The sequence below is a fragment of the Oncorhynchus clarkii genome, chromosome 12, assembly GCF_045791955.1.
Source record: "Oncorhynchus clarkii lewisi isolate Uvic-CL-2024 chromosome 12, UVic_Ocla_1.0, whole genome shotgun sequence".
Lineage (NCBI taxonomy): Eukaryota > Metazoa > Chordata > Actinopteri > Salmoniformes > Salmonidae > Oncorhynchus > Oncorhynchus clarkii.
In genome coordinates this window covers 24,657,740-24,683,568 of record NC_092158.1, presented here as the reverse complement: position 1 = coordinate 24,683,568, position 25,829 = coordinate 24,657,740, and the positions used below count along the sequence as shown (strand labels likewise).

Sequence of the window (25,829 nt, the reverse complement as noted above, 5' to 3'; positions counted from 1 at the left end):
AAATACAGAAATATTTGTATTTTGTTACTAAGAGTTGAATAAGGAACAGATATAGGATCTTAATTTGACCTGTATTGTCACAGCAAAATAATCCTGCAGCAACAGGATTTGAACCTTTAGTGTCACTTGATCAGTGGTTAGGATGCCATGGTCGGTGGTTAGCTGGTCAAAATGAGGCTACATGAAAAGTGGAATACTGTTAATATAATGTGTTTGTGTGGGTTTTCAGTGAATTTATGTAACTCGCGAAGCTCATCTGCATTTCCTGCGGCTCAAGAAAATTCTCAGCAACAACAGAGTGATCAAATTAAGATCATATACTGTATCTGTATTTTTCACAATTTTATATCCATGCTTTCACCCTATTACCTTATCTAGCTGTTGGTTTAAAGAGAGGCTTCAGCCTCACATGCCTTTGTTTGCATTTGGTTAATTAATGCAGTAGTCCATAAATGCATTTCCCTGTGAGCCAAGCCCGCCAAGCGCTCAGGGAATTGTACACATCTGACTTGTGATGGATTTAAAGGTGTTTAAACAAGTATAGGAGTAATTTCCATAAAAATCACACAGGCGTGTTCACACACATTTACACAGACACACACATTGAATAATACACACACACACACGTGCGTGCACACACGCACACATAGACAAATACAGTGAATTCGGAAACTATGCAGACCATTTCACTTTTTCCATACTTTGTTATGTTACAGCTTTTTTCTAAAATTGATTCAATAAATACAAATCCTCAGCAATCTAAACACAATACCCCATAATGACAAACTGAAAACAGGTTTTTCGAATTGTTTGCACATTTATTATTATTTTTTAACAGAAATAACTTATTTACATAAGTATTCAGACCCTTTGCAATGAGACTCGAAATTGAGCTCAGGTGCATCCTGTTTCCATTGATCATCCTTGAGATGTTTCTACAACTTTATTGGAGTCCACCTGTGGTACATTCAATTGATTGGACATGATTTGGAAAGGTACACACCTGTCTATATAAGGTCCCAGTTGACAGTGCATGTCAGAGCAAAAACCAAGCCATGAGGTCAAAGGACTTGTCCGTAGAGCTCTGAGACAGGATTGTGTCGAGGCACAGATCTGGGAAAGGGTACCAAAACATTTCTGCAGCATTGAAGGTCCCCAAGAACACATTGGCCTCCATCATTCTTAAATGGAAGAAGATTGGAACCACCAAGACTAGAGCTAGCCACATGGCCAAACTGAGCAGTTGGAGCAGAAGGGCCTTGGTCAGGGAGGTGAAAAAGAACCTGATGGTCACTCTGACAGAGCTCTAGAGTTCCTCTGTGGAGATGGGAGAAACTTCCAGAAGGACAACCATCCCTGCAGCACTCCACCAATCAGGCCATTATGGTAGAGTGGCCAGACGGAAGCATCTCCTCAGTAAAAGGCACATGACAGCCAGGCTTGGAGTTTGTCAAAAGGCACCTAAAGACTCTCAGACCATGATAAACAAGATTCTCTGGTTTGATGAAACCAAGATTGAACTATTTGACCTGAATGCCAAGCATCACATCTGGAGGAAATTTGGCACATCCCTACGGTGAAGCATGGTGGTGGCAGCATCAGGCTGTGGGGATGTTTTTTAGCAGCAGGGACTGTGAGGCTAGTCAGGATCGGGGAAAATATGAAGGGAGCAAAGTACAGAGAGATCCTTGATGAAAGCCTGCTCCAGAGTGCTCAAGACCTCAGACTGGGGCGAAGGTTCACCTTCCAACAGGACAACAACCCTAAGCACACAGCCAAGACAACGCAGGAGTGGCTTTGGGACAAGTCTCTGAATGCAGAGATTTGTCCCAAAGCCACTCCTGCGTGGTCTTGGCCGAATGATCAGTTTTTCCAGGCTGCCAGCTCTAGGAAGAGTCTTGGTGGTTCCAAAATTCTTCCATTTAAGATTGATGGAGGCCACTGTGTTTTTGGGGACCTTCAGTGCTACAGAAATGTGTTGGTACCCTTCACCAGATCGATCGGGACAAGTCTCTGAATGTCTTTCAGTGGCCCAGCCAAAGCCCGGACTTGAACCCGATCGAACATCTCTGGAGAGACCTGAAAATAGCTGTGCAGCAAGGCTGCCCATTCAACCTGACAGAGCTTGAGAGGATCTGTGGAGAAGAATGGGAGAAACTCCCCAAATACAGGTATGCCAAGCTTGTAGCGTCATATCCAAGAACACTCAAGGCTGTAATCGCTACCAAAGGTGCTTCAACCAAGTAAAGGGTCTGAAGAATTATGTAAATGTGATTTTTCAGTTTTTTATTTTCATAAATTCTATATATTTTTTTAATGAACTTGATTTTGCTTTGTCATTATGGGGTATTGTGTGTAGATTGATGAGGAACATATTTGTTTATACATTTTAAAATAAGGCTGTATGTAACCTAACAAAATGTGGAAAAAGTCAAGGGGTATGATTACTCTCGCAAACACACACTTGTGGACACAGGCAACACAACACAGTTTATTTTTTGTGTATTTTTTTGCTATATTTGTTTCAGCTCAGGACTGCATCTGCCTGCTCAGGTGTGATAAAGTAGAGAGAAAGAGAGGAAATAGAAAAAACACAAGACAACAGAGAGGGAGAGGACAACCCTGATCCATAGCTGCTGGGGGAGCTCTCTTCATATTCTCACTGAATCATTGCCCAATGCTATTCAGCCAATGATATTCAGAGCTAGGTATCTCTCTGCTCTGTAAGACAGACCACACTAGACTAGCTGTAGAAGACAGGGTTGATCTGCATTCTTATACTGCCAGTGTCTGTAAGCATTAATATTAATTTCACTGCACCTGCGATAACATCTGCAAAACTGTGGATGCGACCAATAAACTTTGATTTGATCTGTCTGCCTGCAAGCCTGCCTGGGGTTCAGTGGGACTGGGGAGTCTCCTCTCCGGGCCCTCTCTCATTATCACTGTACATCGTTACATATGCTTGCATTCTGAAGGCGTGCCGTGAGCCTCGCGGTAGCCTGTCTGTCGACAGGCAAATTCATCACCCCCTGGAAACGCCGCCACCGGCACCTCTGCACAGGATGAACGAGCCAATAAAAAAACCTGCTTTGCATGCATTAATCGTTTCTGATCATTTCACGGGAGTGATTGATGACTCACACAATCGATACATCAATGCACGTGTTGCACCAGGATGAATAAGTGGAGGAGCGTTGGAACATATAAGAAGTTAATTCATATTCCAATGACTTTGTTCTCTCCATGAAGGTTGATCAAGTTCCATCATCACACCAACATCTATGTCGTTCCACAAGGGATGTACCATCACTTCTAATGTTTTTTTGTTACTGTAAAGCCCATGGCATGACAATGTGTTGGGAGGGTTGAGTGACTTAATAAGGATTTTGATTGTATTATGTAAAGGTTTTAGAGGTGTGGTCCTCACCTTCCATTGCCAATCAGGCCTCTGTCTCGTTGGAATGTCACTGTGGTCCAAACAGAGAGAGATGGCAGGAGGTAGAGAGAGAGAGGGGGAAGAATTTTAATAAGAAGAGTTCTTTGTTAAGATTGAATGTGTTTCAAGCTGTTATATATTTTTCTCATATATATTCTCAAAATATAATCTAGCCCAATATCCAAAGTTAGGTGACAAGACAGGACGAATGGTCAATACCTGCACGGGTAAAGGTGAAGGACTGAACTGCAAAACAAAAAGACAGAGAGTGTGTGTGTGTTAAAAGCCTGTCGACACTCGACACCGTCGATGTAACATCAGCGTAAACAAACATGAACACAACCACAGACGTAAAAAATATGCAAATACCATCCTTTTGACGATGGTAGTCACATTTTGATCAGGAAAAATGTGACAAAGAATAACTAGAGTATGGAGGTTGGCTGGATGAGAAATACAAAGCAGGCAAGAAAAAGGAGACAGAAACATTTAACTGGATATTGAAGATACATTTGCTCTGAGAAGAGGTGGGATCAGATGAGCAGCGATGGTGAATAAAGTAAATCACTATTGAATTAGGTAATCAACATGGTTTCCACACCAGCCACTGAAGCATGGTGATAGCAATACACATTATAATGAGAATAGTCCACAGCTACATGCTACCCACCCATCCCCCAGAAGGCCAATCAAAAAATACGCATACCTAAATCTGGAAAATGCATTTACGGCTAATGTGTGAACATGGGTAACGGTTCCATAATGAAAGGGAATGTGAATTACTTATTTGAATTGAGTGTATTTGAGTTTTAAGGTGCAGTGTTGATGGGATTGTGTTTATAGCCGATGCATATAGGTGCACAATGGATTAAAGCAAATAGGACTTATTTCCGTCTGAGCTGAACATCTCTACCTTTGTTCTGCATTAAATGATATACCATCGAGCCAAAACAGCTCTGTCTCTCACCTCTGGGATTCCACTTATCCACGCTAGACACATCCTCTAAAGGCAGTTTGGAAAGCTAGTCTACACTGTAATGTGTTTGCATAGTGTGTCTGATCTCTGTTGATATTACTCAGGCCTGTGTCTGTAACAGTATATAGTGGTTCTGACCTGCATAGTTGCTGAGGCCCTTCCTCTTCTTCCTCCTACAGTACAGCCAGGCGCTGAAGCCCATGAGGACGATCCAGCAGGCCCCTCCCAGCCCAGCGATGAAGGCTGGCTGCTTCACCACGTCTGAGATGCTGTTGTTGCCCTCCTCCCCCGTCATCACATCACGCAGCTCTGCACCTGGGGACAGACAGGAGGGGACAGGGGACACCCATCGGATTGACAGCATGGCATCTGGTGGATGGATAGTGCTATGTTGTCCACTAGACCTAAACCAGTCAACAGCTAACATCTTTCAAAATGGTTTAAAATCAATGTTTATCAATAGGTAATAACAAAATCTACTATATAATCTAAAAACAATAAACTCTGTACGAAAGGTACAATCACGTTACAGTTATTTTCTAGGTTTAAAACAATACAACACCATGAAACACTATAGATAAATAATATCAAATAAAAAAACACACCATCGAAACCATAAAAAACTGCAATATGTAGGCAGAGTGTTCATCAACTCAGCAGTGCTCTCATCAATTTGAGCTCCGAGACGGGAGATTGACAGAGCAGCTCAGACAGAGTTTGATTTTCTGCTGCAGCTACTGTGCTGTGAAATTAGATTCACAGTCTCCACCTTAAGCAGGAGCCCCAGCCCCAGTCATTAAGCCTCAGTCCACAGGCCTCTGTTTGCCTGTCTCTGGCCGTTGAGGATATTTCCCCCACACATCAGTCAAAAGTCACGGATGAAGAGCATCTGGCCTGGTTCTGCTACTGATTTTAGGCCTATATACTCAGCGCATCCCTCAGCAGTTTGATAAGATGTGATAGGATGATAAACCCACCCCAATAACACTGTCTACCATTTTTAGCGACGGCCACACAGATATCGAGGATTATTATTATGGCTAACAGCTCTCAACACACTGTTACTGGACACTACACTAAATTAAACAGTATTGATTTCCTGATAGATCGCTATGTATGTAGCCAGCCTTACAGAAGTCACTGAACCCCTCGTTCCAAACCGTAGACATGTGATCTCCGACAATGCAGAATTTATTTTTTCCCAAGTGTGATAAATTGATCAATCATTCTTCCAGACCGCCTGCCTGTGAATCAGATTAGGGTTCCCTGCTATTATGTGGGTTGCCTCAGACCCTGTGCCCTATGTGTTTATGTGTTACCTATGATAATAGGCTGGGGCTCGCTCTTCACTCCCACCCCCGAGCTGGTGCCTGCCGCCACCTCCACACGGTACTGCACCCCTGCCTGCAGACCCCCCACCACCACCGAACGGATGGCCGCATCCACCGTCTTATTCACATGGAAATGGGTGTCGTTTGCCAGGCACCAGATCTAACACACACACACACGCACACACACAGGGACAGGGACAGGAATTTGTGGTGAGAGACAGTTGATACCCAATTTCAAATCAAATCAAAGCGTATTGGCACAGGTAAACAGTGTAATAAAATGCTTACTAGCAAGCTTTCTCAATAGGGCAATGTAGACATTTCTTGTAATATTTATACACAATAAAAATACAGTGAACCTGTATACCAGAGCATTATTCTCAATAAGACTACTGTATCCTATACAGATTGCTGCTCCCTACCTTGTACTCCTGGATGATGCCGTTCTGGTGTTCTGTGGGAGGGGGGTCCCAGGACACACTGATGGAGGTGCTGTTATGGTTCCCCACTGTCAGCACTGTCACCTGCTGAGGAGGAGCGCTGGGCGCTGCATGGGGAGAAGGCACAACAAAACACATCAACATAAATATTACCACATACCGATATTCTCATTCCAACAGAAAACTGCTGCTGCTGCCTGCCGTTGTGGTTTAACTGAGCACAACAGAGAGCACTGCCTTGATTTATATGAAAATTGTTCAGTGAGGCAGGCTTTCTCTGTAGCAGCAGCAAAGCCCAATGCCACTGCTTTAATAACATTTGTTAAAGCCCAATGCCACTGCTTTAATAACATTTGTTAAAGCCCAATGCCACTGCTTTAATAAAATGTGTTAAAGCCCAATGCCACTGCTTTAATAAAATTTGTTAAAGCCCAATGCCACTGCTTTAATAACATTTGTTAAAGCCCAATGCCACTGCTTTAATAACATTTGTTAAAGCCCAATGCCACTGCTTTAATAACATTTGTTAAAGCCCAATGCCACTGCTTTAATAACATTTGTTAAAGCCCAATGCCACTGCTTTAATAACATTTGTTAAAGCCAACATGTGTTAAAGCAGCGGCATTGTGCTTTGCTGCTTGGGAGAGCCACCACTCTCTACACTTCATGCTTCCAGACTCTCTCTCTCTCTTTCTTCTTCTCTCCACTCTTCATCCCTTACAGTATACTTCAATCTTGCTTTTTCTAATTTCTCATTCCTTTTCCTCTCTTTTAAAGTTGCAACAGAGTAACAAAGTAGCAGAGGTCTCTTGGTGCCTTCATAGGTTTAGGGGAATCAACTATAACAGTCCATCTAATAGAACAGCCAATTAGAACCTCTAATGCTACACAATACTATTGGCCTTCATATTAATGGATCACGGCCAACACACGCAGTCACACACTAGCACTTGGACGCTAAAGATGTGCATATCTGAGCTAAATGAAAGCACTCCATTCTGGTGTACAGTAATGAAGGAGATGCTAGTAAGTCCATTAGCTCTGTGATGTATCGCCGGTAGAAATATGACCCGCGGTGTTTCACGTAATGTGCTAAGTGACACTATGGCAACCCCAAGGCCAATCGTTTGAGATCTAGAAAACACTCTTTATCCCCTGTGTGGGCAGACAGACCACTCAGACCCTTCACTTTCAAAAGCTGTATGGGGATTCAAACAGCTAGCAGACACCTGCAGGCTAACAGCATGGCTATGGGATCGCTTAACACATGGGCCTATTGTTTCTATAGTGTTGGAGGTTCATTATTATTCATTCATTCAGAACACTACAGTAACTTCATACTTTGAACTACCAATACTGTATTTTCGAGGTACAAGTCATTCAAATCCGATTGGTTGGATGGGAAACTCAGGACTAAACTCAATTGAGAAGCCACAAGTTCTGTAATGGCATTATGCAGTCTGTGGAAGAACCATGTGAATCAGCTACTGGATCAACCTGGACTCAGGGGTAGACATAACATAGTAAACAAAAATCCGGGACACTCATATGATATATTACGTTTGGTATGGTATGTATTAATTTGTGGATGTTCATCGTTCATTTTGTATGATATGCTAAGAGTTACAATTTGTATGATATGTTACGAATTGCAGTTTGTTGTAGCTAACGTTAGTTAGGTGGCTAGGTGGCTAACACAAACGTTAGCTAGGTGGCTAATGTTAACTAGGCTAGGGTGAAGATTAGGGTGAAGGTTAGGGTGAAGGTTAGGGTTTTATTTTTCACATGCGCTGAATAGAGCTGGTGTAGACTTAACTGTGAAATGCTTGCCTACAAGACCTTCCCAATGATGCAGAGTTTAAAATAGTAACATTAGATGAATAAAATAAAATACACAAGAATGGAGATATGTACAGGGAGTACCAGTAACAAATCAATGTGCAGGGAGGGGAATGAGGTATTTGAGGTAGATATGTACATGAAGGCTAGCGAGGGACAAACTGAACATTCCCAGAGCAGGGGACGTGGAGAACAGCTACTGTGTGGGCCTAATTATGTTAATGAACACAAGGAATAAAAAGCAACCCAATTAATCAACCTTTCACAGAGGGCTGAATCGTAACCTGAGACACCTGTATAACTTGAGCTTCTGTTCAAATCTCTGACTGACATCAATGTTTGATTTAACTTAAGTAACTTTTCATGTATGCATGTACAGTGCCTTGCGAAAGTATTCGGCCCCATTGAACTTTGCGACCTTTTGCCACATTTCAGGCTTCAAACATAAAGATATAAAACTGTATTTTTTTGTGAAGAATCAACAACAAGTGGGACACAATCATGAAGTGGAACGACATTTATTGGATATTTCAAACTTTTTTAACAAATTAAAAACTGAAAAATTGGGCGTGCAAAATTATTCAGCCCCTTTACTTTCAGTGCAGCAAACTCTCTCCAGAAGTTCAGTGAGGATCTCTGAATGATCCAATGTTGACCTAAATGACTAATGATGATAAATACAATCCACCTGTGTGTAATCAAGTCTCCGTATAAATGCACCTGCACTGTGATAGTCTCAGAGGTCCGTTAAAAGCGCAGAGAGCATCATGAAGAACAAGGAACACACCAGGCAGGTCCGAGATACTGTTGTGAAGAAGTTTAAAGCCGGATTTGGATACAAAAATATTTCCCAAGCTTTAAACATCCCAAGGAGCACTGTGCAAGCGATAATATTGAAATGGAAGGAGTATCAGACCACTGCAAATCTACCAAGACCTGGCCGTCCCTCTAAACTTTCAGCTCATACAAGGAGAAGACTGATCAGAGATGCAGCCAAGAGGCCCATGATCACTCTGGATGAACTGCAGAGATCTACAGTTGAGGTGGGAGACTCTGTCCATAGGACAACAATCAGTCGTATATTGCACAAATCTGGCCTTTATGGAAGAGTGGCAAGAAGAAAGCCATTTCTTAAAGATATCCATAAAAAGTGTCGTTTAAAGTTTGCCACAAGCCACCTGGGAGACACACCAAACATGTGGAAGAAGCTGCTCTGGTCAGATGAAACCAAAATTGAACTTTTTGGCAACAATGCAAAACGTTATGTTTGGCGTAAAAGCAACACAGCTGAACACACCATCCCCACTGTCAAACATGGTGGTGGCAGCATCATGGTTTGGGCCTGCTTTTCTTCAGCAGGGACAGGGAAGATGGTTAAAATTGATGGGAAGATGGATGGAGCCAAATACAGGACCATTCTGGAAGAAAACCTGATGGAGTCTGCAAAAGACCTGAGACTGGGACAGAGATTTGTCTTCCAACAAGACAATGATCCAAAACATAAAGCAAAATCTACAATGGAATGGTTCAAAAATAAACATATCCAGGTGTTAGAATGGCCAAGTCAAAGTCCAGACCTGAATCCAATCGAGAATCTGTGGAAAGAACTGAAAATTGCTGTTCAAAAATGCTCTCCATCCAACCTCACTGAGCTCGAGCTGTTTTGCAAGGAGGAATGGGAAAACATTTCAGTCTCTCGATGTGCAAAACTGATAGAGACATACCCCAAGCGACTTACAGCTGTAATCGCAGCAAAAGGTGGCGCTACAAAGTATTAACTTAAGGGGGCTGAATAATTTTGCACGCCCAATTTTTCAGTTTTTGATTTGTTAAAAAAGTTTGAAATATCCAATAAATGTCGTTCCACTTCATGATTGTGTCCCACTTGTTGTTGATTCTTCACAAAAAAATACAGTTTTATATCTTTATGTTTGAAGCCTGAAATGTGTCAAAAGGTCGCAAAGTTCAAGGGGGCCGAATACTTTCGCAAGGCACTGTATATGATGGAAAGGGGGAGAGGTGGCAAGACAGAGAGAGAAAGAAAGAAAGAAAGAAAGAAAGAAAGAAAGAAAGAAAGAAAGAAAGAAAGAAAGAAAGAAAGAAAGAAAGAAAGAAAGAAAGAAAGAAAGGAAGAAAGGAAGGGGTGGAGTGAGGTAAAATCATAAAGTCACAGCATGAATGCTGTATGCAACAGGGGCATGGCAGGTGACAGCAGGTGTCCAGGGAGAGTAGAGAGAGGGACAGGGAGAGGTGCAGGGAGAGAAGCAGGGAGAGAAGCAGGAAAAGGGTTGAACTGGTGTCACAGGAAACAGCCCCCCCCCCCCTCTCTTGAGTGTGTCTGTTTGCATAGAGAGTGTGTTTGTGTGTAATGACATTCTGTATCCGCTTCTAGGTACAGTATGTGGCCATTACCTGATGTAGCAAACAAGTAGCATTGATGTCAAATAATTTCAGGAGTTTCTGACAGTGAAAATAATACCTCATACACAGTTGGCAATATCTGTTGCATCACTACACATATTGAGTCGGTAAAGGTCCTTTACCTTCCTCCAAGGTGCGTGCTGTCATTGATTCACTGTCTGCTCCCTGGAACTCGTTGAAGTACGGACGGACTTTTATCTCGTAGACAACACCCTTCTTCAGGCCAGACAGAGCCACGTCTCTCTCTGAGGGGACCTTCACGTCCTGCACCTGCCAGGCCCCCGGGGAGGGCAGGCCTGACGTCTGCCTGTACAGAACACGATAGCCCTGGATAAACTGAGAAGGTTTCTCCACCTGAAGGAGAGAAAAGGAGGCAGACGTATATATTGCAGATTTTTTAAGGGAATTTTCAATAATGATATAAGAAAATGTATTCTTCAACATTAGCTAAATCATATCAACTTTGATTCAAAGTAACTACTTCCTGCCCATTTAAATACACCACAAGCCAACCAAACCAGCAAAACAGAGAGCTACGAAGCTCTTACACCCTGACAGAGTGGATTAAAACCACACGTTATCCTTTTCTGTAAACAAATCGCGTTACTATGGCAGGGGAAAGTTGCAGTGGTGGGGTCTGGGGATGGAGTGTGCAACATAACTCACAGTAATGGCTTGTTAACAGGGGCAGAAGCAAGCAAAAGCTTTTACAGGGCAAATAAAGCAGCTGTTTACCGTCAGCCCAGTCCAAATAAATCATGGAAACGTGCTGCTGATGCTCTGCCTCTACGGTTGCCTGCTTGCATTTCATTTAACGATATGATTGGTGAATCTAAAAGCTTTATGATCGCCCGCCCCCACACTCTCTCTTTCCCCTCCCCTCCCTTACCTGTAGTAGAACTGCTTGATCCATCTAGATGCAGCCATAGCGGGAGTAAATATCATAAACAAGCCCATTCTGTTTAGTTTTCCCTTGTCTTATAGGACAGGTATGCTTGGGTATGTTAGGAGAAGAGTTTTGCTTGACAATAATAGTATTTGTGAAGAATAAAAACCTACGCTTATTCTGAGACTTAATCTGGCCTGTGTTACAATGTAATTACATACTAGAAATATTATCATGTAACTAACTGAAGATGGTAGATGGTATCTCAAAGTGTAATTTCAATTGAATGGTATTTTGGATTGTTCCCTTGAATAAGCCATGCTATTAACTAGTGTACCTGTCATAGGTGTGTGTACTGGGAGTAGAGTCAGGTGCAGGAGAGCAGAGTTGTGAACAGGCGCACACTTTATTTAGGCAGGAGAAACCAACAGACGGACGCCACTGTGTCGAAACCTCCAGCCAATGCAAAAGTGCAAATGCGCAAACAGTCACAGTAATATTGTATAAACACAATAACATACCTTGTGAAATAAAACACGGAATAAACGCATACCAGTAAAGCCTGTCAACACAGACAGGTAACACAAAACAACCTCACACAAAGACATGAGGAATAAATACATGTAGTGTGATTGGGGAATAAAAACCAGGTGTGCAGGGAAAAAGACAAAACAAATGGATAAATGAAAAATGGAGCGGCGATGGCTAGAAAGCCGGTGACGTCAACCGCCGAACGCCGCCCGAACAAGGAGAGGGGCCGACTTCGGCGGAAGTCGTGACAGTACCATCTGCTAAACAAAACAATGGTGCTATGCAGCACTGTACAAATCCCTTTCTCGAAGAGAACCAGATACCTAATAATGTTAAAATGACATCAAGGCACTGGTGCATACAGTGCTGAAGCATATGGAGTGCATGGGTGTACATGCGTGTGCATGTATGTCAGTGGAGGCTCCTCAATGGAGGAAGGGGAGGACCATCATCTTCAGTGAATTGTATAAAAATACAAATATTAAAACATTACAAAAGTTATCCTTTTTAGATAAAACTACACTAAATATATTCACGTCACCAAATAATTGATTAAAACACACTGTTTTGCAATGAAGGTCTACAGTAGCCTCAACAGCACTTTGCAGGGTAGCACCATGGTGTAGCCGGAGGACAGCTAGTTTCCATCCTTCTCTGGGTACATTGACATCAATACAAAACCTAGGAGGCTCATGGTTCTCATCCTCTTCCATTGACTTACACAGTAATTATGACAACTTCAAGAGGACGTCCTCCAACCTATGTTGTCCACCCAATCAAATTATCAGATAATTAATCTAATACTGGAAGCATAAGCTACAGCTAAGACTGCAGTGCATAAAATGTGGTGAGTAAGAGAATAGTTGGAACAGTTTTGAACAAATTATTTTTTTTATAAAAGGAAGGAAAAGCAAGAGAGCGGGAGAGAGAGAGTGCGAATGCAGATAGCTAGTTTAGCCTACTCAAACAGAGAGGGATGCTATGTTAACTAGCTGGCTATGGCTATCCAACACTGGAACGCTTCCAAGTTAAGGTAAGATTTTGGTTTTATTAATTTACTGCTAGATTGTAGCGGGTTTACTCACACGTTAGTTCTAATGGCTAAAGTACTAACTAGCTATGACATTAGCTAATATGGTGACAACTATGTAGGATGTGTGTAGTGGTTATGTTATGAAGGTTTGCCTGGAAAGTTTTTTTTGCCTGGTCACAGACAACTGACGTGTTGTACACTGAAGTCCACATGCAAAGGGACAAGGTTAGAGGAGAAGAGCGTGTAGATGCGAGAAGGAATTCTACAACAAGCTAAACGATCATGCTGTTTGTAGGTGTCTGCTATGAAAGTGAACTGTTTTTGCGTGTGATCAGGGGTGTATTAATTCCACCGATAATATTACACCCTACATCAGCTAGAGTGTGCAAGGCGGTATTGAATGTGTCACTGTCTGTCACCTAGATTACTAAAAGTGTTCTCTCTACCTGTGCACCTAAAATGTAAACTTTAAATCATATGCTAGGTTGTAGCAACCTAATGATAGGTATAGGGAAAATTTGAATATCTTGTAGTATGTAGCCTTTTTACATCGATTTTACATTGAGCTGGGTTTAATCATACCAATGTTATTTGTCACGTGCCGAATACAACAGGTGTAGACCTTCCCGTGAGATGCTTACTTACAAGACCTCAACCAACAATGCAGTTCAAGAAATAAGCAAAATATTTACTAAATAAACTAAATTAAAATTTCATAAATCAAAAAGTAACACAATAAATGTACATGACAATAACAAGGCTATATACACGGGGTAACCGTGTACAGGTTAATCGAGGTAATTTGCAAAGTGACTATGCATAGATAATAAACAGCAAGTAGCAACAGTGTAAAAACAAAAGAGGGGAGGGGGTTCAATGTAGATAGTCCGGGTGGCCATTTGATTAGAACATGAATGACAGTCATCCGTTATGCTGTAATAGAAAAAAATGCTCATCAAATTTTTAAAAATTGGCCACCCTCATCCTAAATGTCACCGACCGCCACTGATGTATGTGTGAGGAATGGAAGAGCCTCTGTCATTAAGCAGTGCTCTCCAGAAGGCAGAAGGGAAATATTAATAACCTCCAGATAAAGAGCTGACTATAAACCGCATCCAAAAGAGAGAACACAACATGTTGCCGCTAATGGTGATCTATTTGTCTCAGTGAGAAACATTTGTCTTAATTCCTGCGTCACCCCAAACAATCACAGATTGATGGAACACCAGCTGTCCTTGGACTCCACGTCCACCCGTCTCAGACACTCGCACTGTGTGTGTGTGCGCACACGTGTGTGCGTGTGTTTATGCATGTGTGTGTGCTAACTGAGAACAGACAGTGGGTGACACAGCATTTATGTGTGAAAAACTAAACTCAAACTGTGTATGAAGCTTGGAGATAAGCAAAGGCTTGGAACTGGCTCAGTTCCTGAACGATCCTAACGCTGTACAAGGCTCATCTCTCTCGCTACTCAGCTCTTCAGGTTCTATACTGCCTGTTTGATTCAGTGAGAATAATAACTCACCACAGAGACAAAGCATCCTTGTTCATACCAAACCTACTAATACTAGTTCCTCATTGTGACATCTATACATAAATTAATAAGTGGGCTCTGCAAGTCTAAATCTTAAATTACAGTGTTTTTGTTGAGTCCCATTACAGATGGTCAACAGATGCTCAAACTGTCTACTGCAATTCTGTCGAAACAATTGACAGTATTGATTCCTATCAGTGGTACTCACAGTCCATGTGACCTGGACAGAGGTGGAGTTGATGACCACAGGGTTATGCATGCTGACCACCACATCACCCAGCTCCTTCTGGACACGTCGATGGTCGACACCCTGCACCGGAGGGCTGATGTCTGAGAGAGAGAACGAGAAAGAGAGAGAAAGTGAGAGAGAGAGAGAGAGAGAGAAAGTGAGAGAGAGAGAGAGAGAGAGAGAGAGAGAGGGAGAGAGAGAGAGAGAGAGAGAGAGAGAGAGAGAGAGAGAGAGAGAGAGAGGAAAGAGAGAAAGTGAGAGAGAGACAGACAGACAGAGAAAGAGAGAATGCGTGGGAGAGAGAGAGAGAGAGAGAGAGAAAGAAAGAAAGAAAGAGGATGATGCCAATTGCGTTTAAACCTTTATGAAAATGTTCTAATGGCATGAGGCACACTGAGACACAGTGGTTAGTTCTGTACAGTACCTTGGGTGCGGACAGGCTCAGACATGGGGCTTGGGTCTCCGAGACCCTGGGCATTGACCGCTCTGATGATGAACAGGTAGACCGTGTTGGGTCGCAGGTCCTTGACCGTGAACTGTGTGGTCTTCCCGTGGTCAGCCACAGTCTGCCAGCTGTTGCTGACCAGCTGACTGCTCACAGAGAAAACAGGAGGAAGATATTTAGTGAAGCCAAGAAAAACTTTTACGGAAATAACATTCCATACTGTAGCTATGGCAGTCCTATTGTTTTTCACTTAGCTAATTTAACTAGCAACATCAAGACATCTGCAAATCTAGTCTGAAACCTAAACACTTTTTAGTGTTTCAAAAAAACTCTGATCAACCTTGTTGGACTGTACATGATCCTTGTATGCAGACTATTCAGCCAAAACCCTAGGGTGTATGTGCTTGCCCGGAACATGCCAGTGAACCTTATGCCCACATACATGCATACATCTGTCATTGCTCTGAAAGTTTGGGATAATTTACTGCAGCTTCTCTTAGGGCCAAGGTTCCCAGACATACCCAAAGGCCTCAATGACATAGGAGGAGATTGGGGAGCCATCCTCGGTCCCAGGTTCCCAAGACAACGACACTGTGCTCTTGGTGACATCAGTGACCTTTGGCTTGGAGGGAGGCCCTGGTAGGGTACTGGCATTGTGGGACATGGAGTCTGTGAGGTCACTGGACTCTGAGATGGAGAAAAGGAGAACAGGTTCTTTCAAAATTAATCAAAATGGACAAGGCAGATTGAAGGAGAAATGAAAGCATCAGGTTGATTGGCTTCAATCAATGGTGTGTACTGTACACTCTTAGAAAAAATGGTTCCAAAAGGGTTCTTTGGCTGTCCCCATAGGTCGGAGAACCCTTTTTTGTTTCAGGTAGAACCCTTTTTGGTTCCAGGTAGAACTATTTTGGTTAATCAAAAGAGAACCATAGGGCTCTCCCAAAAGCTTGGCTGGTGCGTAAAACCTGTGAATTCAGACAATCAAAGAGGTGTAATGGGTTCACACACAAAAATATGTTACATACTGTAAAGCTTATTTTATTGTTCAATGTTTTTCATTTTTTTTACTGCCTCAGGGATAGTGTACACAGACGTTTTGGCTTTAGAGCCTACTTCAGTGTGTAGGTACATTTTTCTTTAATTCCAAACAGCATTTGTAAAAAAAACAACAGATTAGCAGCAGGTGCTTCTAATCGGGGTTGCCATTCATCTGCCAATCAGGAACTATTTTGGGTTCCACGTAGAACCATCCGTGGAAAAGGTTCTACATGGAACCCAAAATGGTTATAAGCGTTCTCGGGGACAGTCGAATAACCCTTTACGGTTCTAAAATAAAATGGACACATTGTTACTATACCTCTGACATCCAGGAAGGCACTCCATGAGGTCTCCCCACTGGAGCTGGTGGCCACACAGGTGTACAGCCCAGAGTCAGATAGCTGAGGAGGACAGAGGAACACATCAGAACACATCAGAACATACACTGACCAGACAGTTGACAATAAAACAATGTATTTCTTTAAAGAGAAACAACCAAACATGCATCCCTAAAACTGATCATACAACTGACTAACCAAACGTTCAGCTGATGAACAAATCAATCAACTTCTCAAATAATAACAGTTTGGAAAGATACACTTTTTTATATAGAGTACAGTGCCTTCAGCAATTATTCACACCCCTTGTAATGTTACAGCCTGAATTTAAAATAGATCAAATTTAGATTTTGTGTCATTGGCCTACACACAATACCCCATAATGCCAAAGTTGAATTACAAATGAATAAAAAATGAAATGCTGAAATGTCTTGAGTCAATAAGCATTCACCCCTTTGTTATGGCAAGCCTAAATAAGTTCAAAAGTAAAAATGTGCTTAACAAGTCACATAATAAGTTGCTCGGACCTTGTGTCCAATAATAGTATTTAACATAATTTTTTTATGACTACCTCATCTCTTTACCCCACACATACAATTATCTGTAAGGTCCCTCAGTCGAGCAGTGAACTTCAAACACAGATTCAACAAAAAAGATCAGGGAGGTTTTTAAATGCCTCGCAAAAAAGGGTAGACGGGTAAAAAAAAGCAGACATTGAATATCCCTTTGAACATGCTGAAGTTACTTTTTAATTACACTTTGGTTGGTGTAAAAATACACCCAGTCACTACAAAGACACAGAGGGCCTTCCTAACTCAGCTGCCGGATAGGAAGGAATCCGCTCAGGGATTTCACCATACGGCCAATGGTGACTTTAAAACAGTTACAGAGTTTAATGGCTGTGATAGGAGAAAACTGAGGATGGCTCAACATTGTAGTTACTCCACAATACTAACCTAAATGACCTAAAAGAGTGAAAAGAAGGAAGCCTGTACAGAATAAAAATATTCCAAAACATGCATCCGGTTTGCAATAAGGCACTAAAGTAAAACTGCAAAAATGGGGCAGAGAAAATAACTTTATTTCCCGAATACCACACATTATATTTGGGGTAAATCATCACCGAGTACCACTCCTCATATTATCAAGCATGGTGGTGGCTGCACCATGTTGTGGGTATGCTTGTCATCGGCGAGGACTAAGGTGTTTTTGTTTTATAGAAATAAACTGAATAGAGCTCAGCACAGGCTAAATCCTAGAGGAAAACCTGGTTCAGTCTGCTTTCCAACAGACACCGGGAGACAAATTCACCTTTCAGCAGGACAATAACCTAAAACATAAGGCCAAATGTACACCGGAGTTGCTTACCAAAACTACAATTAATGTTCCTGAGTGGCCTAGTTACAGATTTAACTTTGGCTTGAAATCTATGTCAATACTTAAAAAATGTTTTCTAGCAATGGTCAACAACCAACCTGACAGAGCTTGAAGAAATCTAAAAATAAAAATGTGAAAATATTGTACAATCAATGTGTGCAAAGCTCTTAGAGACGTACCCAGAAAGACTCACAGCTGTAATCAATGCCAAATGAGATTCTAACATGTATTGACTCAGGAGGTTGAATACTTATGTAATCAAGACATATTGTGGTTTAAATGTTCATGAATTTTTTACAAATGTTAGAATTGTTTTTCCACTTTGACATTACAGAGTATTTTGTTGTTGTTTTTTTTTTACAATTAAATACATTTTAACCCCACCTTGTAACACAACAAAATGTGGGAAAAAATGCATTGACATTAACCCTCCAAAAAGTAATTCATAAAACGTTTTAATTTACATTTGTGCTAGGAGGCTAAGTGTTTGTTTCTTGGGCTTCAGGAATGTGACTAAAACATTTAAAATAAACTGATTATAAGTATGAGGGGATATCAGTGAACAAATGGTCAAGTCTATGATGGCGCCAGTGCAATGAGTGGAGCTTACTCAGTTGTTCAAAAGCGCATATCAGACCGAGAGCCTAATGGATCTTAGGTAGTTATTAATAGGTTTTAAATTAGAAAATGATCTCTCCACAGAAGCGACAGTTACAGGAATGGTAAAAACAGTTTGATTGCGTTAGCAACATCAGGGAAACTGGGCAGAAGGGAGTTGAGCTTGAAATACAGCAGTTCTGCAACATCTTTAATTAATCCTCTCATTCTCCTTAATTGCCAGCCTCAACACATTACGGAAAGAGATTCACTGTATAGGAAGCTCTGGGGATAGCTTGTCTGAATACTGGGCAACCAATAAATTGACAGATGCAAACAGATTATCATCTTTAGCAGACAACAGTTCTTGGGGCTTGAACTAAAAAAGCTGTTTGCGATTTCGTTCATAATAGTGAACAAGCGCTTAAATTGTGTGGTTGCAATATCAACAGTCCTTTTTCTGTGTTATATCTTGTCATGCATCATTCAAGGCTACGTTTAAATTGTGTGCAGAGCAATGTATCAGAAAAGACTGTCTAGGTTGGCAATACCCAATATATAAAACAGTTGGTTCCGCGACCTGGGCCTACAGGCAGTGGTGGAAACATTTGCTCACAAAAAAAGGAGAATTCAGAAGATCAGGGGAGTCTCTCAAGTTGGATTTAATTTAATTTGATTTAATTTACATAGAATATTGCAGCCCAATAGCCAGACAAAACCCGCTGAGTTCAACAATAAATAGTGGCTGAATTTATCCTTAAGCCGACTACTTTTGTCCTCATTGTTTGGCTATTTGATGTGTCATTTTATTAACAAGTTTATAAATCACAGCTAAATACGCTATATAGCTATAGATAGTACACTGCATAATGAAACAATCCCTAGCAAGCTAGTGTTTTGAGGGTGGACTGACTGTATTATTTGGCATCAATGGACTGGTTTTACGCACAACTTTCTATCCAAGCTGGGAGAGAGAGAGCGAGGATGGCTCATGTCATTCAGGTTCAGGTAGCCTATACGGGACAGTTAAAAAAATCTAGCTGATTAGTATGCTGTTGCATCAAACATTTATTTGAATTTGCCACCAGCCGGCAGTATAAAAATTGCAGCATTGTGACACCATATAGACCTTCATGAAATGTTAGGCTTAATATGAGAAAATGACGACCAAATAGGCCTACCAATAAACATGTATCTATCAGCTAAAGCTAAGCTAAGCCATGGCATCACAGAAAGCCTATCATCGATAGGCAGGCAGCCGCATAGACGTCACAATTTCAGCACTATGGACAGTGATCAGTAGTCTATACTTAAATGTTTATATTTATTTAAAGGGGGGTCCAGAGAAACTGAGTTATACCAGTGAAGGCACTGTATGCTCATTAAAACCAGTGTGCCTTTTTGATAGTAGTAATATTGTTTGGTGGTGATGCTTGTTGGCTCCATTGGTCTTTCTAGTCCAACCTTGATCCCAGTTGGCCTTCACAGCCCTTTTGTCAACCTCTGTATTTAAAGGGTAGGCAGCAGTACACAAAAAATGCATTAACCTCCACTGGCCTGATTCGCACCCAGGGAGAGAGGGAGTGGGTGACAACAAGAAGACAGAGCGAGGGATGATGTGCTAAAAGTGCTGAAGTTATAAAAAAAACACAATTGCTTAGTACTAGTCAGCCTCCCACATCCTCAGCCCTATCATCATCAGTACAGATCAGACACAGTGAAACAGGGACATGATAATCTATTTAACGTTGGCCTCTTAAATACTGGGGCTGCTCCCTTACACACTCTCTCTCTCGCTCTCCCTTGTTCCCGCTCTCTCTCTCTCTCCTTTGTTCCTGCTCTCTCTCTCTCTCTCCCTTGTTTCCTATCTCTCTCTCCCTTGTTCCCCCTCTCTTTCTCCCTTGTTCTCTCTCTCTCTCCAAAATAGGAGAGGGTTGTCAAACTTTTTTGGGGGGATTGGGAAGGGTTGTGTGTTTTTTATATTTTTTTACAATTGCTCTTTTACAAGTTTTACTACATCGTTTCTTCCATCCTAGCCACATTTCCTCACCTGCTTGCGTGCACCTCCCCAAAATCACTGTGTTTTGGTACTCCCCTTATGCAGTACGCTATTCCATGTGCTAACTTTTACTATACCACAGTATAGTAAACCTAACGGTCTTGTATGCCGTAGATCCACCATTTATAGTGACAATAGTGGTAGGTGGATCGTTTGTCCAGATCTGCAATAGGCTAACTAGCAATCATACCACACATAAAAACATTCAAAGCTGCATACACTTGTTATATGAATCGACAAGAACAAATAGGAATAGCTGATAGGCAGTAGAGACATGAGACACACAGCTAAAACAATTACCCTATTGGTGTTGTTTAGGGACAATGCAATGATCCTACCTAGACTAGCCTACCACCCCACAATGCAATGGAACATTGCATTATTGTTTTCCAGTGAGTACAACATTCTAGCCTACTCTAGGCTGCAGTGAAAATGTCATTAAAATATTGTCGCAAAAGCCCTGCGATTTCAATGTTTCAAGGTTGTTTTGGGTCTACTCTTGGCAGTTTATAAGGTCTATAAACACACTGTAGCAGGCCAGTCTTGCTGTATTTTTTACTTCTGATACTGAATGAGCAATCTGTTGCAGATCATCATTCTTCCAAGTCTTCCTATAGTAATGTGGCCACATATGCTCCCGGCAGGCCCAGTTACTCAGGAAAGTTCAACACACTCTCTGCCTCCTCTCCAATCCATGCAGCTATTCCTTGCACACCTAGAAACAAATGCTTCAATATCGCCAAAATATTTATATATATATAAATGTTTATATATAAACACAACCAGTCACAATATGCCATCTAATTATGCTAATTCAAAAGTTTCCTGTAGGCATGCACACGTTCATCCAAAATATAATTCCAGCATCCTCAAAATAGCTTGACATTAACCAGGTTTCCATCCAAATTGTTTACGCGAGTAAAAAATGTCAACACATCATAGGAAAGTATGCAGTTTATTAGGCTACAGATGAAATAAGTTCTGATGAACTTCACAGGGTGGTGAAAGTGCACATTGATAAGGTTGACGCTCATTTCAATAGATATCGAGGGTCTTATTCAGTTGACATGATGATCGATGCTTGGCTGCCGTTTAATCTCACACTTTGTCCATAATAATATCATCATGTAGTAGGCTATACCTGCACTGTATCTGCAAGCTGTTGACTAGAGTGCGTGTGCCAATACCGGTGGGCACATTCGCTATACCTACGCAACATTTCTGTGACAAAACCATCAGTAGAGTTGAAAATGCAATGGAAACCCTTTTAACTTGTATTTTGTATTAGGTACATAGCAATTTAAACCCAAAAGATATTTTGTATGTGCACTACGTATTTACACACAGATTTTATTGGCCTAGGCTACTGTTGATTGTGACGATGGAGGCCTTTTTCATTGAAGTTAAACCAAAGAAGAAAAATAGTATGCCTACAGTATAGTGAAAAGCTTATGAGGGGAATTGAATGTACATTTTAATATTGTAGATCTGAAGAATGCAGCATTTTGGAGCTCTATAGTAATTTCTTTTATCTTTATTAGTATTACTGTATATCATTGTTATTTTTGTAAGCTTATTTATTATTCAAAACCAGTTCTTTAAATATTAAAAACCTGTTTTGTTTAAACATTTGGAGACATTTTCATTGGCTAAAATTACATCTGTCTTTTTAATTGAGTGCTTAAGATAGGTTATAAGTAGGCCTGTTTTAATATAAATAACATTATACTTTTTCTGTCATTTGTTGGGTATGGTAGACACTTGCCTTTGTTGGTAATTGCTGCAATATAGCCTGTTCAAAACTTCTGTAAAGGTTGAAACCAAATTAAGTTCCAACTTTAATGCTGTGTTTGCCTGCTCGTATTTTCCCTATAAACAATGGCTTAAAATACTTTTGACATTTTCGTAAATAATACACTTTAGTGAAGGTTTGGTGTGGCTGATATTAAGCTTTAGCCACTGCAAGCATATGCTATGAAGGCAGTGTGCCCTGGCGCTCCAACTGACTCCAACAGTAGAACTTGAGGTGAGGAAGAATGTTTCATGCCTACTATAATATAACAATGCTTATCTTTATACCAGATATTCTGATTGAAAAATAACAAATCAGCCTCCTTCTGTACATCTGTACTATCTAGCCATCTGACATAAAGAAATGCATGTCAGTGTCATAGCATGCCACCAGCATACATTGCATCTGTCTCTATCTCTCTGGGGCTAGGCCTACGCATCACTTCCTTATATAGGCTCTATATATTTGTAATGTTAATATCATATAGTGGACACCTAAGCCAATAGGCTTCCTTATATAGGCTCTATATATTTGTAATGTTAATATCATATAGTGGACACCTAAGCCAATAGGCCTATGCATGCAATGTCCTGATGCATTTTGTGCTCAAATCTCTGACAGCTGAATTGTGAGGTGGACAATTATTTTTTTAGGAAAGAAGCCTACAAACCAATAACAAAATGTTGCATATGCTACACATCGAAACATAAGGAATAATGTTTGATATAAGCTGTTTTTAGGGACACGTAATGTGGCTCATTTGGCCAATAACCCTCATTTATTGATGGCGCTGGTTCCGCCAATTCGGATCTGAATGCAAATGTATGTCCAGTAAATTTCTCAAATGTCTAGTAAATTAAAGGCTTCCCAGTCACGTTGTCAGGCGACATATTTTCCTCTAAAGGAAACCCTGAAATATGCATATTGTTTTGAGGCATATTTTAGAATATTCACATGAAAATCTGTCGCCAATTAGATGGAAACCTATAGACACCGTAAAGACGGTGTGCTCGTCCAGTGTCACTTTGTTTATGCCTGCACATCATGGTTCACAAGCAACCCCAAACATCTAAAAAAGAAGCTACAGACTAGGTTTGAATATTTTCCTGGTATTTTACAAAATGTTCCACCTCGAAAATATCCACTTTTATCCCGGGTAATCTGGTATTTCCCGCCCAAATCGGAAGAGCCATTCTAAAGCATATTAATACATGTACAGTGCCTTGCGAAAGTATTCGGCCCCCTTGAACTTTGCGACCTTTTGCCACATTTCAGGCTTCAAACATAAAGATATAAAACTGTATTTTTTTGTGAAGAATCAACAACAAGTGGGACACAATCATGAAGTGAAACAACATTTATTGGATATTTCAAACTTTTTTAACAAATCAAAACTGAAAAATTGGGCGTGCAAAATTATTCAGCCCCTTTACTTTCAGTGCAGCAAACTCTCTCCAGAAGTTCAGTGAGGATCTCTGAATGATCCAATGTTGACCTACATGACTAATGATGATAAATACAATCCACCTGTGTGTAATCAAGTCTCCGTATAAATGCACCTGCACTGTGATAGTCTCAGAGGTCCGTTAAAAGCGCAGAGAGCATCATGAAGAAGAGAAGACTGATCAGAGATGCAGCCAAGAGGCCCATGATCACTCTGGATGAACTGCAGAGATCTACAGCTGAGGTGGGAGACTCTGTCCATAGGACAACAATCAGTCGTATATTGCACAAATCTGGCCTTTATGGAAGAGTGGCAAGAAGAAAGCCATTTCTTAAAGATATCCATAAAAAGTGTCGTTTAAAGTTTGCCACAAGCCACCTGGGAGACACACCAAACATGTGGAAGACGCTGCTCTGGTCAGATGAAACCAAAATTGAACTTTTTGGCAACAATGCAAAACGTTATGTTTGGCGTAAAAGCAACACAGCTGAACACACCATCCCCACTGTCAAACATGGTGGTGGCAGCATCATGGTTTGGGCCTGCTTTTCTTCAGCAGGGACAGGGAAGATGGTTAAAATTGATGGGAAGATGGATGGAGCCAAATACAGGACCATTCTGGAAGAAAACCTGATGGAGTCTGCAAAAGACCTGAGACTGGGACGGAGATTTGTCTTCCAACAAGACAATGATCCAAAACATAAAGCAAAATCTACAATGGAATGGTTCAAAAATAAACATATCCAGGTGTTAGAATGGCCAAGTCAAAGTCCAGACCTGAATCCAATCGAGAATCTGTGGAAAGAACTGAAAACTGCTGTTCACAAATGCTCTCCATCCAACCTCACTGAGCTCGAGCTGTTTTGCAAGGAGGAATGGGAAAACATTTCAGTCTCTCGATGTGCAAAACTGATAGAGACATACCCCAAGCGACTTACAGCTGTAATCGCAGCAAAAGGTGGCGCTACAAAGTATTCACTTAAGGGGGCTGAATAATTTTGCACGGCCATTTTTTCAGTTTTTGATCTGTTAAAAAAGTTTGAAATATCCAATAAATGTCGTTCCACTTCATGATTGTGTCCCACTTGTTGTTGATTCTTCACAAAAAAATACAGTTTTATATCTTTATGTTTGAAGCCTGAAATGTGGCAAAAGGTCGCAAAGTTCAAGGGGGCCGAATACTTTCGCAAGGCACTGTATGTCTGGATTTGATTAGAGCTTTGATCGGCATGAAAATTCAAGTCTGATGCTACCTGAGGCTGATGAGTCATACATTAAATAATGTTATGAGCCCAAGCCCAAATGATTGTGCCGTTATCCAATAAATGTTAAAAAATAAGGTGACCCCCAAAAGCCAGATAGAGAAGTGTAAATTAGGCATGCATTCAGTCCTTATATTTCTGCAGCATGTGCTGCAGCAAATGTAGTGACCACAATGGAAATAAGTCCCTGACTATATTGTGCAATCCCAGTCACTTTAAACATGATTTCTGTATTCAGACCCCTTGACTTTTTCCACATTTTGTTACGTTACAGCCTTATTCTAAAATTGATTAAATATTTTTTCCCTCATCAATCTACATACAATACCCCATAATGACAAAGCAAAAACACGTTTTTAAAAAGTTTTGCAAATGTATTAAAAATAAAAACTGAAATATCACATTTACATAAGTATTCAGACTCCTTACTCAGTACTTTGTTGAAGCACCTTTGGTAGCGATTACAGCCTCGAGTCTTCTTGAGTATGACGCTACAAGCTTGGCATACCTGTATTTGAGGAGTTTCTCTCATTCTTCTGCAGACCCTCTCAAGCTCTGGCAGGTTGGATGCTGAGCGTCGCTGCGCAGCTATTTGCAGGTCTCTCCAGAGATACTAGATCTGGATCAAGTCCAGGCTCTGGCTGGGTCACTCAAAGACATTCAGAGACTTGTCCCGAAGCCACTCCTGTGTTGTCTTGGCTGTGTGCTTAGGGTTTTTGTCCTGTTAAAATGTGAACTTTCTCCCCAGTCTGAGATCCTGAGCGCTCTGGAGCAGGTTATTATTATGGATCTCTCAGTACTTTGTTCTGTTTATC

General features: G+C 41.1%; 1 protein-coding gene across 1 annotated transcript in view; it reads right to left on the bottom strand.

The window, feature by feature from the left end:
* LOC139422916 (roundabout homolog 2-like) overlaps positions 1 to 25,829 on the bottom strand; it is a 149,515-nt gene that overhangs the window by 12,010 nt on the left and 111,676 nt on the right. Inside the window, exons 10-19 of the mRNA XM_071174386.1 lie at positions 16,465 to 16,546; positions 15,626 to 15,791; positions 15,084 to 15,250; positions 14,639 to 14,760; positions 10,569 to 10,800; positions 6,169 to 6,293; positions 5,735 to 5,906; positions 4,554 to 4,730; positions 3,659 to 3,685; positions 3,431 to 3,470 (exon numbers count right to left, since the gene is read on the bottom strand). Coding sequence (XP_071030487.1) covers positions 3,431 to 3,470; positions 3,659 to 3,685; positions 4,554 to 4,730; positions 5,735 to 5,906; positions 6,169 to 6,293; positions 10,569 to 10,800; positions 14,639 to 14,760; positions 15,084 to 15,250; positions 15,626 to 15,791; positions 16,465 to 16,546 — 1,310 coding nt within the window. The remainder of the gene's footprint in view (positions 1 to 3,430; positions 3,471 to 3,658; positions 3,686 to 4,553; positions 4,731 to 5,734; positions 5,907 to 6,168; positions 6,294 to 10,568; positions 10,801 to 14,638; positions 14,761 to 15,083; positions 15,251 to 15,625; positions 15,792 to 16,464; positions 16,547 to 25,829) is intronic.